The sequence below is a fragment of the Triturus cristatus genome, chromosome 9 (genome assembly GCF_964204655.1).
Source record: "Triturus cristatus chromosome 9, aTriCri1.1, whole genome shotgun sequence".
In the NCBI taxonomy this organism is placed as follows: domain Eukaryota; kingdom Metazoa; phylum Chordata; class Amphibia; order Caudata; family Salamandridae; genus Triturus; species Triturus cristatus.
In genome coordinates, this window is record NC_140592.1 from 78,174,286 (window position 1) to 78,190,389 (window position 16,104).

Below are 16,104 nucleotides of genomic sequence, written 5' to 3' on the forward strand. Positions count from 1 at the left end.
ATGTGAGTGGAGTTATTCCTCATTTTTTACATTTTAATCCTAAAGCCCTTCAAAACACCACGCGCCTTTATTATTATTTATTAGGGAGTTTTGTAAAGCGCTTGGTTACGCTCAGAAGCGTGTCCCCGCGCTGAAATTGAGAGACTTCGAAGCAGAAGTGAGGGGCAACCCGGGTTATTTAGAGAATAGGTGTGTTTTTAGTTTCTTCCGAAAACTTGATTCAGATGGATCCATGCGGAGATTAAGAGGGAGAGCGTTCCAGCTCTTCGCCGCCAAGTAGCGAAAGGATCTTCCTCCCATGCGGGCCCTTCTCACCCTAGGGACCTTTAATAGGCCTCCATGAGAGGAGCGCAAAGCACGTGATGGTACGTGCCTCGTAATGAGGTTATGAAGTGGTACAGGCGCCTTCCCAGTGAGGATGCGATAGCAAGTACAGAGGGCTTTGAATTCAACTCTGCTTCTTACTGGCAGTCAATGGAGGGTCTGAAGGGCCGCCTTGGAGGCCGATCTTTTGTGGAATTTTAAGATGAGGCGGGCAGCCGCATTCTGTAACACCTGAAGGCGATTCATTGCCTTACATGTCGCTCCCAAATACAGTAAGTTACCGTAATCTAGGCGCGATGTAACGAGGGCGTGCACCAGCGTTCTACGGGCGGGCGTAGGGAGGAGAACTAGGACCTTCCGTAGACTTTTTAGGACGCCAAAACAGAGACCAGCCACCCGATCTATCTGGGGTCCAAAAGACAGGTCAGCATCAAGCCAGACCCCAAGGTTTCTGACTTCCTGACGAGGTGTAGGGACCTCACCTAAGCCTGGGGGCCACCATGCCGATGACCAAACAGATGGGCTCCTCCCCACCACGAGCACCTCGGTCTTACTGCCATTTAATTTAAGGCAGTTTATGGACATCCAGGTCGCAAGATCTTGCATGCAAGCCCTGAAACTGTCCATGGCAAGGCCGGGCGTGCCTGAGAGGGAGATAACCAGCTGCGTGTCATCTGCGTAGGACACAATATGCAGCCCATGGCCCGTAGCAATCGGGGACACTGGGGAAACATAAAGATTAAAAAGGGTGGGACTCAGGGACGATCCTTGGGGAACGCCCTGGCCCAATCCTATATCCCTGGAGTAGTAGTCACCCTGGCGGACTTGAAAGCTTCTCCCAGTCAGGAACGATTGGATCCATTGAAGTGCAGCTCCAGATATTCCTCCATTGTTAAGACACTGTAGCAAGGTGGTATGAGCTACAGTGTTGAATGCTGCACTCAGATCCAATAGGATGAGGGCCATAGTATGACCCTCATCCGCCCCCTGACGTAGGGTCTCCACAGCCAACAGAAGCACTGATTCCGTTGAGTGGCGGGGACGGAAACCAAATTGGGTGTCATGTAGTAAGGCAGCCTTTTCCACGAAATCCATCAATTGTAGATTGACCGTTTTTTCAGCCACTTTGGCCAGGTAGGGTAAGAGGGAAATTGGCCGGAGGTTCTCTAATTTATCGAAACTGATATTAGGTTTCTTCCTGAGGGGTAGAACCACCGCCTTTTTCCAGTCTTTGGGCACGGTCTTTGTGCTGAAGGATATGTCTAGTAGATGTCTGATGTAAGGTTCCAATACCACTAGGCTATCCGCTAGACGTTTCGGTGTGGTAGGGTCCCGCGGAGATCCTGATTTCACAGATCGACAGATTTTTAAATGATCCTCTGTAGGAGTAGTGACAAAGTTGGTCAGTCTGTGTCTATCCCCCCATTCCCTGGGGCTTTCCACAAATTCTGTCCCCTTAATGGGTTGAATCGGAAATGTCGAATAAATTTTAGATATTTTTTCAGCGAAAAACTCTGCGATCCTATCGCAGGATTCAAGCGAGCAATCGTCTGGGGCAGTAGCTGGTTTTCCACTCGAAAGGGTTTTATAGAGCGAAAAAAGCTCCTTCATCGAGTTACCAGCTTCACTAATTCTAGCCGTGTAATATGCAATTTTAGACTTTCTGATTAGCCCATGGTAAAGGCGTCTCTCAATCAAATAGGCCTCTCTAGTTTCTTTGGAAAAAGCTCCACGCCATTGTCTTTCGACTCTCTTCAGTGCGGCTTTCCTAGCTCGTAGCTCATCATTGAACCATGGGGCAGTATTTTGAACCCGGCCACCTGATTTAGCTTTTGAGAGAGGAGCTGTATAATCTAGCGCCTCATTAATGTGCTTACAAAGATTAGTGTTGGCCGTGTCTGCGTCATCCCCCCCGGGGCTACCATCTTTAATCAATGCCTCACAAAATTTTGGCTGAGAGAAGGTAGCCCATCTCCGCCTGAGATGGTACAATGACGTAGACTGCGGAAATCTTCCTCCCAGAATGCGTATAGAGAAAGGTACTATGTAATGATCTGACCAGGGGATAGGGGTAGGGGTCATGGCTTTTACTTCCCCCCAGTTAACAAATATAGGATCTAGCAGATGTCCTAGCTGATGAGTGGGACCATTTACAATTTGATTTAGTTGGAGGGCTCCTAATGCCTGACAAAAATTCTTGCTAACATTGTCTAATGGGTTGTTAAGGTGGAGATTAAGATCACCAAGCACCAGAAATTTGTCTTTACATAGTGCAGTCTCCATAATGCCCTCAACCAGACTCTCCTCAAACCTAGCTATAGGGCCTGGGGGTCTATAGATTAACATGCCCTTCAGCGTACAGCCGTTATTTACTTTAATAGTGAAGCTCCCAGCCTCGCTGTCCAGGATGGGGCAATAGTCAAGTTGGCATCGTAGACTTTCCTGGGCTACAATTGCAATGCCCCCTCCTCTGCCTGTGGGTCTATCCAATCTGTGTATTGTGTATCCCTCTGGGAGCGCCTCCAGGGCGTCAGGTGTAGAACCTTCATCTAACCATGTCTCAGTTAGAAACACAAGATCCCACTGTTTTTCAGTGAGTAGATCGTGTAGATCCAGCTTGTGTTTCCGTAGTGAACGTACATTAAGCAGTCCACAATACATGATGTAGTCCGTGGTGGCCATATTCCTACCAGGATCATAGGAGAAGTGACAGTATTCGCATCCTCTGTTATCCTCCACTCGCAGATTATGTTTGCAAGACTCTGCAACATTGCAGCGGAAAGTTAGTAATTCTTGCCGGCTCCATCGTATGAGGTCCTCCCCAGGAACATAGGGTATGGCCCTGGACCGCGTACGATCGCGGACGGGCGCAGACGGGCTTGCCTTCGGCGCGCTGCCGGCGCGCCCGCTGCGCTCGTCCGCTGCGCTTCCGTATGGAGCACATTTTGTAGATGGAATTGAGAGGGCGAGGCCTCACGAGTGGGCGTGTCCCAGCGTTCGAGCCGCGAAGGCGGCCGTGGTATCCTTCCCTATAGCAGCTGAAATCTGCTGTAACCGGGTTAAGCTGGCGTTTTTACCAGGAAGAGGTGCACAAAGTGAGTGGACACAAGGGTTAAAAACACAGAATTATGCTACGAATCTAAAAATCACAGGCAATTCCTCCCGGCTTCCGCCTCAGGAGTCAATCAATCAATTACAGGTTTTGGCGCGCTAGCAGGTCGGCTTATATGAAGGAGGTAGAGTGGCCGTGGCCTCACGAGTGGGCGTGTCCCAGCGTTCGAGCCGCGAAGGCGGCCGTGGTATCCTTCCCTATAGCAGCTGAAATCTGCTGTAACCGGGTTAAGCTGGCGTTTTTACCAGGAAGAGGTGCACAAGGTGAGTGGACACAAGGGTTAAAAACACAGAATTATGCTACGAATCTAAAAATCACAGGCAATTCCTCCCGGCTTCCGCCTCAGGAGTCAATCAATCAATTACAGGTTTTGGCGCGCTAGCACGTCGGCGTATATGAAGGAGGTAGAGTGGGCGTGGCCTCATGAGTGGGCGTGTCCCAGCGTTCGAGCCGCGAAGGCGGCCGTGGTATCCTTCCCTATAGCAGCTGAAATCTGCTGTAACCGGGTTAAGCTGGCGTTTTTTACCAGGAAGAGGTGCACAAAGTGAGTGGACACAAGGGTTAAAAACACAGAATTATGCTACGAATCTAAAAATCACAGGCAATTCCTCCCGGCTTCCGCCTCAGGAGTCAATCAATCAATTACAGGTTTGGAACAGAGTGGGGTATTTACCACACCTGGCAAATACAATTACGCCAGGGGTAATTGTATCTGCCACGTGAGGTATCTACCCCAGAGGTATTCACCAGATATCTTCCATTGCAATTTGTCAATGGAAACTGGTGTATAAGATCAGTAGCGGCTCGTACAGGTAAGAGCGGTGGTGCGGGCGTGGTGGAAGTCGACAGACGACGGGATGAGTCATATTAAATAAATAAATTAATAAAACCACTTACTTTGTGCTTGCCGCATCGCTGCGTCGGCAGAGACAGAGTAGTATACTTAAGGTGGGCCAAACTGTCCATTGGGCAGTTTGGCAGAGAGGATGCGCCATCGCCATGGCGATACAAGACCCTCTCAGCTAAAATAAATCTGCCCTGTATTTGGTTTTCTTTTGGTGAGCGTAGTCAAATGTTTACTGGATTTTCTGTTGTATTAACTGGAAAATCAATAAAGAAAATAAAAAAATAAAAAATGTTTACTGGAATGAGGCGGTAGTAGATTGTTGAATGTGAGCCAAGAGGCTAAGAGAGCGTCACTTCACTGCCTTGCAGCAGTAAAAGAAAATGATAATAAAGTGATGTTATTGTCATTTTATTTTGTCCTCCTTCTGCGGCAGCTTGGCGTGAGGGGGCGGGGCAGGGCTGCAGAGCAGGGGAGGAGTGGTAGAACCCTCCTGAGTGCGCAGTGACTGTTTGGTCAGCCCTCTCCGGCTGCCCAAAACAGTCATGCGCATTCCCCCTGTTCTCCATTCAGGCTGTATCACACCCTGCATGGAGAACATGCCCAGGCCCCCAGGCCCTGGCTGAGCGCCGAATCACGGCCTTCGGACCAATCACAATGCTGCATTGCAGCATTGTGATTGGTCAGGGGAGCCTGGGTGCTTACCAATCACAATGCTGCATTGCAGCGTTGTGATTGGTCAGGGAAACCTGGCTGTTTCCCGGAGTCTGAGATGGAGGGGAGCGGAGATGCAGGACCCGGCGGCAAGGTAAGTGGTTTTTCTTTTTTCTTTAAAATTGTGCCCCCCACCTACTACCCTGCCTAGCCACACGTGAGCCGTGCCAGCCGCCACTGTGGAAAGCTATACTTAGCAATTGAAAATAGATTTGCTGTGGTCTACAGCAAGAGTATGATGAACCTAATGTTGCAACGTCTGGAGGAGGAGTGGCATCAGTGGACTATTATGGACTCCTGGGAGGCCTCAGATCTTCCAACATGGATGATCTCTTCTCTTCTACTAGTATCTGCTTAGGGAGTGTAATTCACCTTGTCTGAGAAAACTGAGCATCTCAGAAAAGATGAATCTGGAAATGAACAAGGACAAAACCAACAAGATGAGGGACTAATGGGCTAAAGAGTGGGGAAAGGATCACTTAGATTGTATTGTGCTTCACTGTGGTTCTCTGAACTTTTTCTCATTCTTTTCTAGGAAAATCTGCAGAGGCTGGTCCATATAGAGCACAGTGTGAGGGGTCAGAGCAACCTGTTGGAGTCTGGAAGGGTGAGTCCGGGAGGGTGAATCGAGCCCCAGTAAAAACAATGAGCCGCCTTTTCTAAACACCTCGCTACTCTGACGGAGTAGAAATATAATTCTATGCTGTATGACTACTACTAATGCTAATACTATCACTACAACTAATATTATTAATACTGGCAATACTTTTACTCCTGCTATGATGAACATACTACTGTAATCACCAGTATCACTACCATTATTACTTTTTATTACCAATATAAACAGTAGTACTGTTACCACTAATACTACTAGAACTACTAATGCTAATTATATTACTACAACGAATACTAATAATACTACAAATATTATTACTCCCACTAACATATTACCCCTACCACCATTATTAGTACTAATACCACGAGTAGTACTACCGTCACCACTAATACGTCTAGTGCTACTACTTCTAATACCATTACTACAGCTAATATTAATAACATTACTACGACTAATATTAATAATACTACCAATAATATTACTTCTAGTCCTACATCTATTGACACACTATGACTACTACCATTACTACTGCTAATAGTACTACTAGTGCTACTGTTACAGCTGATACTACTAGTATGCTCATAACATTACTACTTACCACATTTGACAATGGAATATCACCCCTGGGTGTCTATAGGCGCTGGTCAATCCATGACCTCTTAAGGTTTTGGAGAGCTACCCCATCTCTTATTTTGTCGAGTCTTCCACGCCGATGAACTGCGTAGGACCACAGGGGAGATGTTCTTGTCATAGCAGCAGGGAAAGAGTAACGCATAACACTTCTGGATTTAAGCCTTAGTTCCAAGTCAAATCTATAAGTAACTGGCCACTGCTTCTAATGGCCTACAGGATAAGAAGGGGGTAGGTCAAAAGGTAGGATAGAAGAAAGGTGATCTTTTAAAAAGTAGTAGGCACTAATCGATTGCATACCAAAGTAATGTTATGACGAGCAATGGCGACATGTGCCACTGAGGACATCTAAATAGGAAGATGGTGCAAGATAAGCTAAGTAGCTTTTAGATCATGAGGAACTGACTCATGCCAGATCTACCTCATATTACTGTGCATTTAAGGTGCAGTGCTTCAGAATCTTCCTGCCTGACCAGGAGGGGCTTGGTATACTTAAAACCAGCAGCTAAAGTAGACATTTCGGGTTTTTCGCCTACACCATACGGCATGGCATTGCATCAGGTAACGACTGCATCATCTACCTACGTCTTTCAGCAGTCTTGTGAGCACAGATAGACATGGACAACTTTCACTGCAATTATTTTTTCTAAATTGATTAATTATCTCTTCAGTCTTGGAACTCGAGGTCAATGTCCAGCTGTGTCCTCTAAGTGTCCTCTAAGTAACGTTCAGATACCCAGGATGGCATCGGGTTTATTGCTTACTCAATAAAAGAACCTTGCCCATGTACACTTCAGGGGGCATACATCTGCCTTCCCCACAGCTGACATCATGAAGGTGTTGGCAGTGGGTCTGGTAGGCTTATTTCTTTGCAGTATTACTTCAGTGATAGAGCCACCCTTTCAGCCACTGATAGACACTGGCTGGGCACAAATTGATTTTTTATTGACATTTATTTGCCCTGATCATTACAAGAAGCTCCATGCACTGGTGGTAAATGTTGCAGGCAATTTTTGGTTTACCTAGATCCCCCCAAAAATAACAGGAATCTGGGAGGTCCTAGTCACCTCAGCACCTATTAGATGGATTGCCTTGCTGGTGTCAATATCACAAAAATCTCTACGCTTCTGTCTATAATCACACCTTTCACTGAGTCCCCCCTGATATTGTATGCCTGCAGCATTAGTTTAAATATTTCAGGAATTTCTGTGGACAACTTAAACACCGTGTATAGCAGGTGGGATACTCACCGTCCCTGTATAGCAGCTGGGATACTCATGACGTCACAGCATTCTCCATACTCCTTGTTAGGACTTGCATGAGACAGCGCATGCACTATCGCTTGCAAGACATTTTGTTTACTTTTAGGGGGCTTGGAGCCCTCCAGTTGCTTGACTTCATTGTCACTCTCATCACCTTGCTTCTCTTTGCTCAGCATGTATTGGCTTCACTTCCTCTTCATGTGTTTGTCCAACTTCTACTTCCTTGCCCAGTGTCGTTCCGCTACTCACACTTTTCAGAGCTTCTTTTTGTTGTAGTTGCAGCACTCCATAAAAGTGCATTTATGTGAAGGCTATCCCCCCCTCAAAACCCCCTCCCTCTCTGCTGTGCACCGCCTTTTTTTCTATGTAGCCCATGAGCACCGGATTACCACATCAACACATAGCATAGCACACATGATCAGTACAGCGCATACAATGAAACCACTGTAGGGATAACAGTACCCTTGGTTTTTCCTACATATTGTTTGGGTGCACCGTGTGTTCCTCTGCATTGCTTTGTGCTGGCCTGGAGGAAAGCCAAGGTTAGAGACCAACACCAATTAAGTGGCAGCCCATGAGGTCTAAGTCTAATTCACTGCAGCACTTCGAACACTGCGAACAGGGGGAACTGAGGCCCAAGCATGCGGAAAGGATGCCCCTGTTTTAATTAATTGTGCATTGAGGTGTCCCTTAATGGGCTGCTAGTGCCGTCTGTGGCTAATACTGCCTGCCTGGGCAGCATCAGTGCCTCACACGTGTGAGCTTCACTAATGGCCACAAGCCGTGAATGCAAAATAAAAACTTCCAACCTAAGCCAAGAATTGGCGATGCCAATGGGTTTCGCCTATGCGAGGGCGACTGGCTTTGTCAATGTCTTTTAGCCTCGATGCACAGCAGAGTGGCTACTGTACAACATGGGTAAAGGTTTTTTTCAAACAAAAGCGGTGTGACGTGGTCAGTCCTGTCTATGTCAAGCTGGTGGGGTGGTTGGGCAGGAGGCATCTACATCGGCTATGTTGGGAGCCCTCCCTCACTCCGAGATGCCTCGCACTCTCCCCCAGCAATTGTAAAAGCGTTTTGACGTGGCCGGCAATAGACGCATCTTAGCACTTTTTATTACCATCTGTAGTCAACAAGTGATAAGTGGAAGGGGATATTGTGGGTCGCCGGACAGCAGTAAGAGGTCTGGAGGAGTTTAAAAATTAGATCCTGCTCTTCTGTGGCTGGAAAGAGCATGCCATGACCTCCCACACCTTCCATGGTGACCAAAGGGTCAGGTAGGGGCTGGACACTGCTGGCGCTTTCAGCCCCGGCCCTGGAGTCCAAAGTGGTTTTACTCAAAGGGAAGAAACACACTGGGTAGAATTGAGCTTGGGGTTTCTGCACCCAGGAATGTGCATGTGGTTGCAGCAGGTGCCCTGGAATTGGACAGGCAGTGTCTGCCCTGGGGATACCACCCTGGCTAACTCATAATCAACTACATAATGTCAGGGAGGAGTCAATAACAAAGCAGCAGTCCAAAGGCAGGTACTGAATTTCCCACTCTTGTACCCTTGGTGTCCTACTCCCATGAAATGAGATAAACACAAGGGGACACGGTGCATGCGCAGAAGTGAGTTCTATTTAAATATTGAGATGCCTCTATTTCTCCCTCAGGAGTTTGTGAAAGAAGGTACCCTGGTGAAAGTGTCTGGCAAGAATCGGCATCCGCGACATCTCTTCTTGGTAAGGATACATCATCTACAGGAGCAGTGATCGATGTGCATTAACAAAAGTATGGGACTGTGCTGCTGCGCGCAATTAGGTTGGGGTGAGAGAGTGTGTGGGCGTGGTCTAAGGTGTGGCTAAAAAACCAAAATATTCTGTAAATGTTTTCATCTTTCACCTTCAGGTAAGTACCAAAAAGAATAAAGCACAGCTTAAATTAAATTAAATTCAAAGTAATCAGTGAGAAATGCACTATTGTACATTGTGAAACCTCTATTAGTTAATGCACTGCACCAGAGAGCCACAGGATTGAATCCTGGTTGGTGCAGTGGAGAGTAGTGACTTGTGTATGTTTAGTGCTACGAAGTCCCAGTCTATGACAGAAAGCACTATGAACATGTAAGTCATTATTTTAAAGTGGCGCTTCACACAGTATAAGATCGGCTGCTACAAAATGATATAATGATTAAAAAAAGTGTTTTCAGAATATAGATTTTAGTAACATCCAGACTATAGATAGTGCAGTTTTTTTTATACCTGTCTTTTAAAAGCACATACTTCACAGTTTAGCTGGTAGCTGCCTTACAATACCTCTTCAAAAGAATAAATGCTTGTCATCAGTAAGCCTGAAGTGATTCCATATAATAAAGCCAATCACTTCCACTTGTGACGTTTTTCTAAAATAATTTTTGAGTTTTATATAGCGCGAACTCGACCCAAAGATATCAGAGTGTTTTACATGAGCACCAGTTTTGTTACAGATGGGCACATTCATTTTTGTTAGGCACGGGGAGATTAAGTGATTTGCCCAGAATCAGAGGATGCTGAACGTCATTGCCGAGACTCGGACCCGGTTCCCCAGCTTCAAGGTCGACCGCTCTAGCCGTAAGGCTACACACTCTCCCCTAATGTGGATCTTTCTGTCCTCAGGTGCATAGATGTGTTGAGGGGACACATACATGAAGCCTGTTGTCGACTTCTATATCAGTCCCAGAGACAGATCACAGAGAAGAACGTGGCCATCACCCACAGAAAGAGAGGGTGCGCTGCCAGAAGAAAGTAAAAGCAACCCTGGAAGAAGTATAGTTACATCAAACCAGACTGCCCTGTCCAGTTACCAAGATTTAAAAAAAGATGACAATGGAAAAAGAAAGGACAGAGAATTAAGGGATTTTAATTCTTGAACGAGAATACGAACCATACTGTCTCTTTTAGGAACTCTCGAAGCAGATTACCAACTCAAGGGCTCAAACATGACGTGGGAGATGAAGAGGAGATTTAAGCCCCACAGTAACTGATGTGTGCCACAGCGGATGGCCTGCTGCGTGCAGCTTGCACCACAGCATTTAAAAGAGTTTTAGAGCACCAGGTGACTCCATGTGATCTGGGATACCAGGTCCTAGTGCTTTCATTTCACAACACAGAGCTTTCTGAGCATTGTGGACTGGTTCACCTCAGTTGTCTACTTGGGAGAGGAGTTAGTCAAGCACCGCTCCCGCCCTAGGTGTAGGTGGGAGAGGAGTTAGTCAAGCACCGCTCCTGCCCTAGGTGTAGGTGGGAGAGGAGTTAGTCAAGCACCGCTCCCGCCCTAGGTGTAGGTGGGAGAGGAGTTAGTCAAGCACCGCTCCCGCCCTAGGTGTAGGTGGGAGAGGAGTTAGTCAAGCACCGCTCCCGCCCTAGGTGTAGGTGGGAGAGGAGTTAGTCAAGCACCGCTCCCGCATTAGGTGTAGGTGGGAGAGGAGTTAGTCAAGCACCGCTCCCGCCCTCGGTGTAGGTGGGAGAGGAGTTAGTCAAGCACCGCTCCCGCCCTAGGTGTAGGTGGGAGAGGAGTTAGTCAAGCACCGCTCCAGCCCTAGGTGTAGGTGGGAGAGGAGTTAGTCAATCACCGCTCCCGCCCTAGGTGTAGGTGGGAGAGGAGTTAGTCAAGCACCGCTCCCGCATTAGGTGTAGGTGGGAGAGAGGTTAGTCAAGCACCGCTCCCGCCCTAGGTGTCGGTGGGAGAGGAGTTAGTCAAGCACCTCTCCCGCCCTAGGTGTAGGTGGGAGAAGAGTTAGTCAAGCACCGCTCCCGCATCAGGTGTAGGTGGGAGAGGAGTTAGTCAAGCACCGTTCCCGCCCTAGGTGTAGGAGGTAAGAGTTAGGACATTGGCAATCGACGTGGAAGAACCAGTGGTGCGATGGGTGCTCATGCTTGCAATTTAAGAAGGTTGGTGGAGAAGGGGAACGTAGTGGTATGAACGGTTTTGGGGGTGCTTGGTTAAAGGCGTGACTCAGGAAAGGTGATCGGTGAGTTCTTCCATGCGGAGTGGCTGGTGGACACGACTCTTGCCCAGAATGAGTCCGGTCAGGCACCGGCCCTAGTTCCTTGGTTGGGTTTGAGAATTCCGTCACTGTCTGTAGAACACATAAGCACATAACATTACAGCCTGGTGGCCCTGGTTTCTATCCAGCACGGACTTTGTTCCCACAGGTGGCTGAATCACCACCAATGTCTGTTATTTCCTGCCGTGAAGGGAGCCTCTCCGAGTCCTGTAAATCACACAGCACAGCATGCACTCTGCTACCTAGCTTGATTATTGTGTGCTCGGGAGTTATTTGAGGGCAGGACTTTGAGTATGGGCACTATGGACATGGGTGGGTACCTGAGTGACATGACACCCCAAGGCCCTCCTCGTGCCTGTTTTGTGACGTCACCTCGGCCTGGCACCCCACATCCTTCCCATCCCAAGCCCGTTTTCTGCTGAGGCTGTTCCAGCCAGTTCTACTCCGAGGCGCTGCTGCTTCCTGCCAGGATGTTTGCTGTGTTCATCTGAGCGCCTGTTTCCTGCGCCCAGCCCCTGTTTACAAGGATGCGGAAGTCACTCGGCAGGGCCGCAGGGGTGGGGTCCTAGTGCTGGACACGGAGACACACACACACATGCAACACAGACATGCTCTCGCGCTCTCTCTGCACGTACACACACACAAGCTATATAAACACACGCACACGCATACGACACAAACATACTCTATACATACTCGCACACACACAATCATGCACACAAGTATGACACATACTCTCGGTACATACACACACATACGCATGCATTACAAACATACTCTATACACACACACACACACACACGCACACACGCAACACAAACATACTCTCTATACACACACATCGCTCTCTTTGTCTCTATGTCTCTCATGCAGTCACCTGTTAGACTTCAACAACAGTGACACCCCTTCAACTCCCATCTTACATAGCAGGAAGCTCTACCACATTATTTATTTATTCATGTGTGTATTTATTTATTGAGGCCCTTATCACAAGTTCCGCAGAGTGGAATTCCGCTACCCACAAACATAAGTGGGCCAGCGTTCCCACATCTGGAACTTCTGGGTGTTAGATAACCAGACCTGTTTTACCGTCGGGAAAATCGGATTAGTAAAGTGGCTTTTAGAAAGGGCCACAGGCCCCACCCGCCCCGCCCCCAGGGCAAGATGTAGCTTGTAATGCCTCACTCTGTCAGCCAACATTCTGCCCTCAGTTGTACGCTGAATTTTAGGTTTGAAAATGCTGTTTTGTGTCCAAAGGTGTATGCTGTCTATTTCTCATGTCCTTAAAGCACACCATGAAAAGAGAGGCTGGAACATTTAAAAATAAATATTGTGGGTTAAAACAAAGGGTCAAAGTGTAGAGACGCACAAAGAGCAAGAAAAACACAGAGAAAGTGTCTTGGAGCGCTCTGGTAACATCTCATCTTCGGTACCCCACAGGTGAATGCATGCCTACCCAGGATGTGATATAAACCCCTTTGTTTAACCATTCAGTGTAAAGAAATAAAAAAGAAAAAACTGTACCCTCTACCTATTCCAGACTGCTAACAATCACCAACAAATGGTATTCTAGAATGTTGCTTTGTGTGATAATAACGAATGTATGACGTTACTACGCCATCCATTACCCTGCAGTAGGTTACAACGCGGACGTTACATCGTCCGCGTTGTTACCACACATGGCTTTACATCGCAAGTCATTTATACGACTTGCGCTAGATGGCGCACTGGATTTAGGAATAGTAAAAATTACTATTCCTACTCCAGTTAGTGGAACAGCAGGGAAGGTGTTGGATTTAAAATCCAACACATTCCCTGGTGTTGCGTGCCTTCTAGCGCAAGTCGTAGAAACAACTTGTGATGTAATGCCATGCGTGGTAACAACGTGGACGATGTAACGTCCGCGTTGTAACTTATCCGCGTGGTATTACCAGCATTGCAAACGCTGTTTCCCGATGAGAAATAATGAGATTTTGAGATCACCCGATGGTCCCTTTAAATTACCCATGGGGGTTTCCCTAATAACACTGGGACAGTGGATAACTAAACAAGGCCATATGCACCTGCTTTGTTTTTAAGGTGGACTGCTGAGCTACAGCTGGGGGTGTGTATAACTTATATGAATCAAGTTTGAACAGTTCACAATTATTGGCTTTCTTAAATTTAGCAGTTTTCTACTTTGCATTTGCTTCTATCAAAGTATCTTTTTATATTTCGCCTATAGACAGCTTTTAATAGAGTGTTGTCAAAGATCTATTGCGTAGAATACCAATACTTAGAGTTGGCTTACGGTCAGCCTGTTTCTTACCATTGGTTGGTTTTATGTTCAGACTAATTTCCTTGCTTCTTACTCAATGGCTTCCCTTTCCCTGCTTGTTTTTGCCCCTCCCCTGATCATAGCTTCTTTGCCGTCCTTTTGATTGGATGACTGGTATCATTCCACTGCTCCACATCAGTGAACTACTTTGTTCTTTCACCATTTCTTGCTCTATACCATGTGGGCTGCCTCTCCCCTCTCACTACCAACCCCATTGCCTCTCATACACGTATGCAAGTCACTGACAGCTCGAGCCAGAGGGCTGGCTCTGGCGGAGTTCGGGGTGTTACTCTATCGTTGAGCCCAAAACGAGCCAAGCTTTCATGTTGTTCTTGCCTGCCGCCCAAGTTCTAACCTCACGTGCCAGGAATTTAAGACAAACCATTAACCTTTGATGTAAAACAGGAGAAAGAGGTACCCATCTAGTGGCTGAATTTCACAGTGTGAATCCAGAAATCCTATGGTTAATCCTGGCTTCCCTGACTGACCAAATCGTTTGATACTAGGAAAATATTTTATTTCACTATTTCTTCTGGGTCTTCACTATCACATAGGGGAGCACTTTAAACACTGGGCTCAGAATGTGCGCCTCTCTTGCATTTGATTGAATAGACTACAAACTTGCCTCGTGAATCCGAAGAACCTAGGCCACATATAGGGTGCACGTGACAACTGACTTGTCCATTAGTTCAGTAATCGCATATCATGGGAGTGGGCTGGAATGCTTCTAGGTTAATGTTTAAACCCATTTAATAAATACCTCACAATGCAGTGGTATAATCTGATGTTCTAAAGTGTTAAAGAAAGACCTTTTTTGAATTTGGAAGAGACATTATACTTTGACATTATGTTTGTTGCACAATTTACATACCAAATATTTTCATGTTTGCACAGGCTCTTAGAGCCAAGCTAGACCCTTGGCTCGAGATCGTATTTCCCCGTTAACTTGTTGACTCACCTACCTCTACCCCCGCTCTATCTGTTTGTTTGCTTCATCCATTGCTTCCCCGCCCGATTCTCACCCGCCCAACTTTTTTTGATGTTTTATTTAAAGCCCCCCACCCATATTCTGCGTTACTTCCTCTAGCCCCCTCATTTTTGCAGTTGCTCCTACTGCTTGATGGAGTTTACTCACACCCCCAGCTGCCCCCTGCTGCACTCCTGCCCCAGCACGTTCTTTTTTTGTTTACATTAGTTTTTTCTATTATGTTGGGTCCGGTGGCAACAGTTTCTAAATAAAGGACATTCCTAGTTATAAAAAAAAAAGTCAGTCACAAATGTTTTTTAATTTACCGCTCCAAGATAGGCGTGTCCCATCTTATAATGATAAATTAGAAAACAAAAAAATTGCTGCAACAGCGTTATGATGATACATACGTGCGCATGAGTTTTGACACATCCTAGCATATACGCCATTACATTGGGTGTGCTATCATTATGAACCATATAAGTGCATATATGGTGACCATTGTGCAGGTTTTTGTTTATGCTGATGCTGTTCAGCATCTTGAATTACTTTTATTTTTCATTTTGAAGATGGTAAACAGCATCAGAAAAAAGGCATTGGCAAAGCCAAAAGGAGAGACCTGCTTGCTTTTTTCAGTGCTTTTTTCATTCTTGTAAGTGCTGGTGGTTAAACTGGTTGTGCTTTTTCACATGCTTATAGTGACAGCTTATGTGCACTGCATGTTACTTTTCCCACATGACTTTGACCCTTATCTGGTTAACATACATCTATTTACAGCGTATGCCTACAAAAAAGCATCCTTCTGTGATGCCAAAAAAGTTTCCTCTGGATGTTTTATGGTATGTTGAAGGTTTTGGGGTAAGTATTGAGTTTACGCTATATTGCCCATTGAAGTGTTTTCTGGGGAGCCCCAATGGTCGCTAGGCCTGGCCGCAGTGGTGTCCACAGCTAAGCCGCACGCTCCCGCCCCCCCTTTAATAAAGACATGATGCATTTCCCGCGTGAGGAGGACGCACGTGCACGAGACAGAATTCTCTAGAAACTGTAATGTGATCAGCACAGTGTGGCAACGTCACCGCGCTGATGATTAGATTAACATGAGCTGGGAGGGTAATTTATGAAGCAATAAGCACACTGAATAAAAACCCGCTGACAGCCCATTTGTCACCTTGCTCGATGGAAATGTCCCGTTTGTTAGAAGTCAAAGCCCTGAGCACCTCAGAGGGGAGGGGCAGACATCTCTGAGAGGCAAAGCATCCCTCTGTACCACCGCTATGTTGTTAGAGTACG

General features: G+C 46.7%; 1 protein-coding gene across 3 annotated transcripts in view; it reads left to right on the forward strand.

Moving 5' to 3' along the window:
• FGD5 (FYVE, RhoGEF and PH domain containing 5) overlaps window positions 1-16,104 on the forward strand; it is a 466,200-nt gene that overhangs the window by 338,280 nt on the left and 111,816 nt on the right. For all 3 annotated transcript variants that reach the window (XM_085624451.1, XM_085624450.1, XM_085624452.1), the window contains exons 11-12: window positions 5,530-5,601; window positions 9,159-9,227. In XM_085624451.1, coding sequence (XP_085480577.1) covers window positions 5,530-5,601; window positions 9,159-9,227 — 141 coding nt within the window. The remainder of the gene's footprint in view (window positions 1-5,529; window positions 5,602-9,158; window positions 9,228-16,104) is intronic.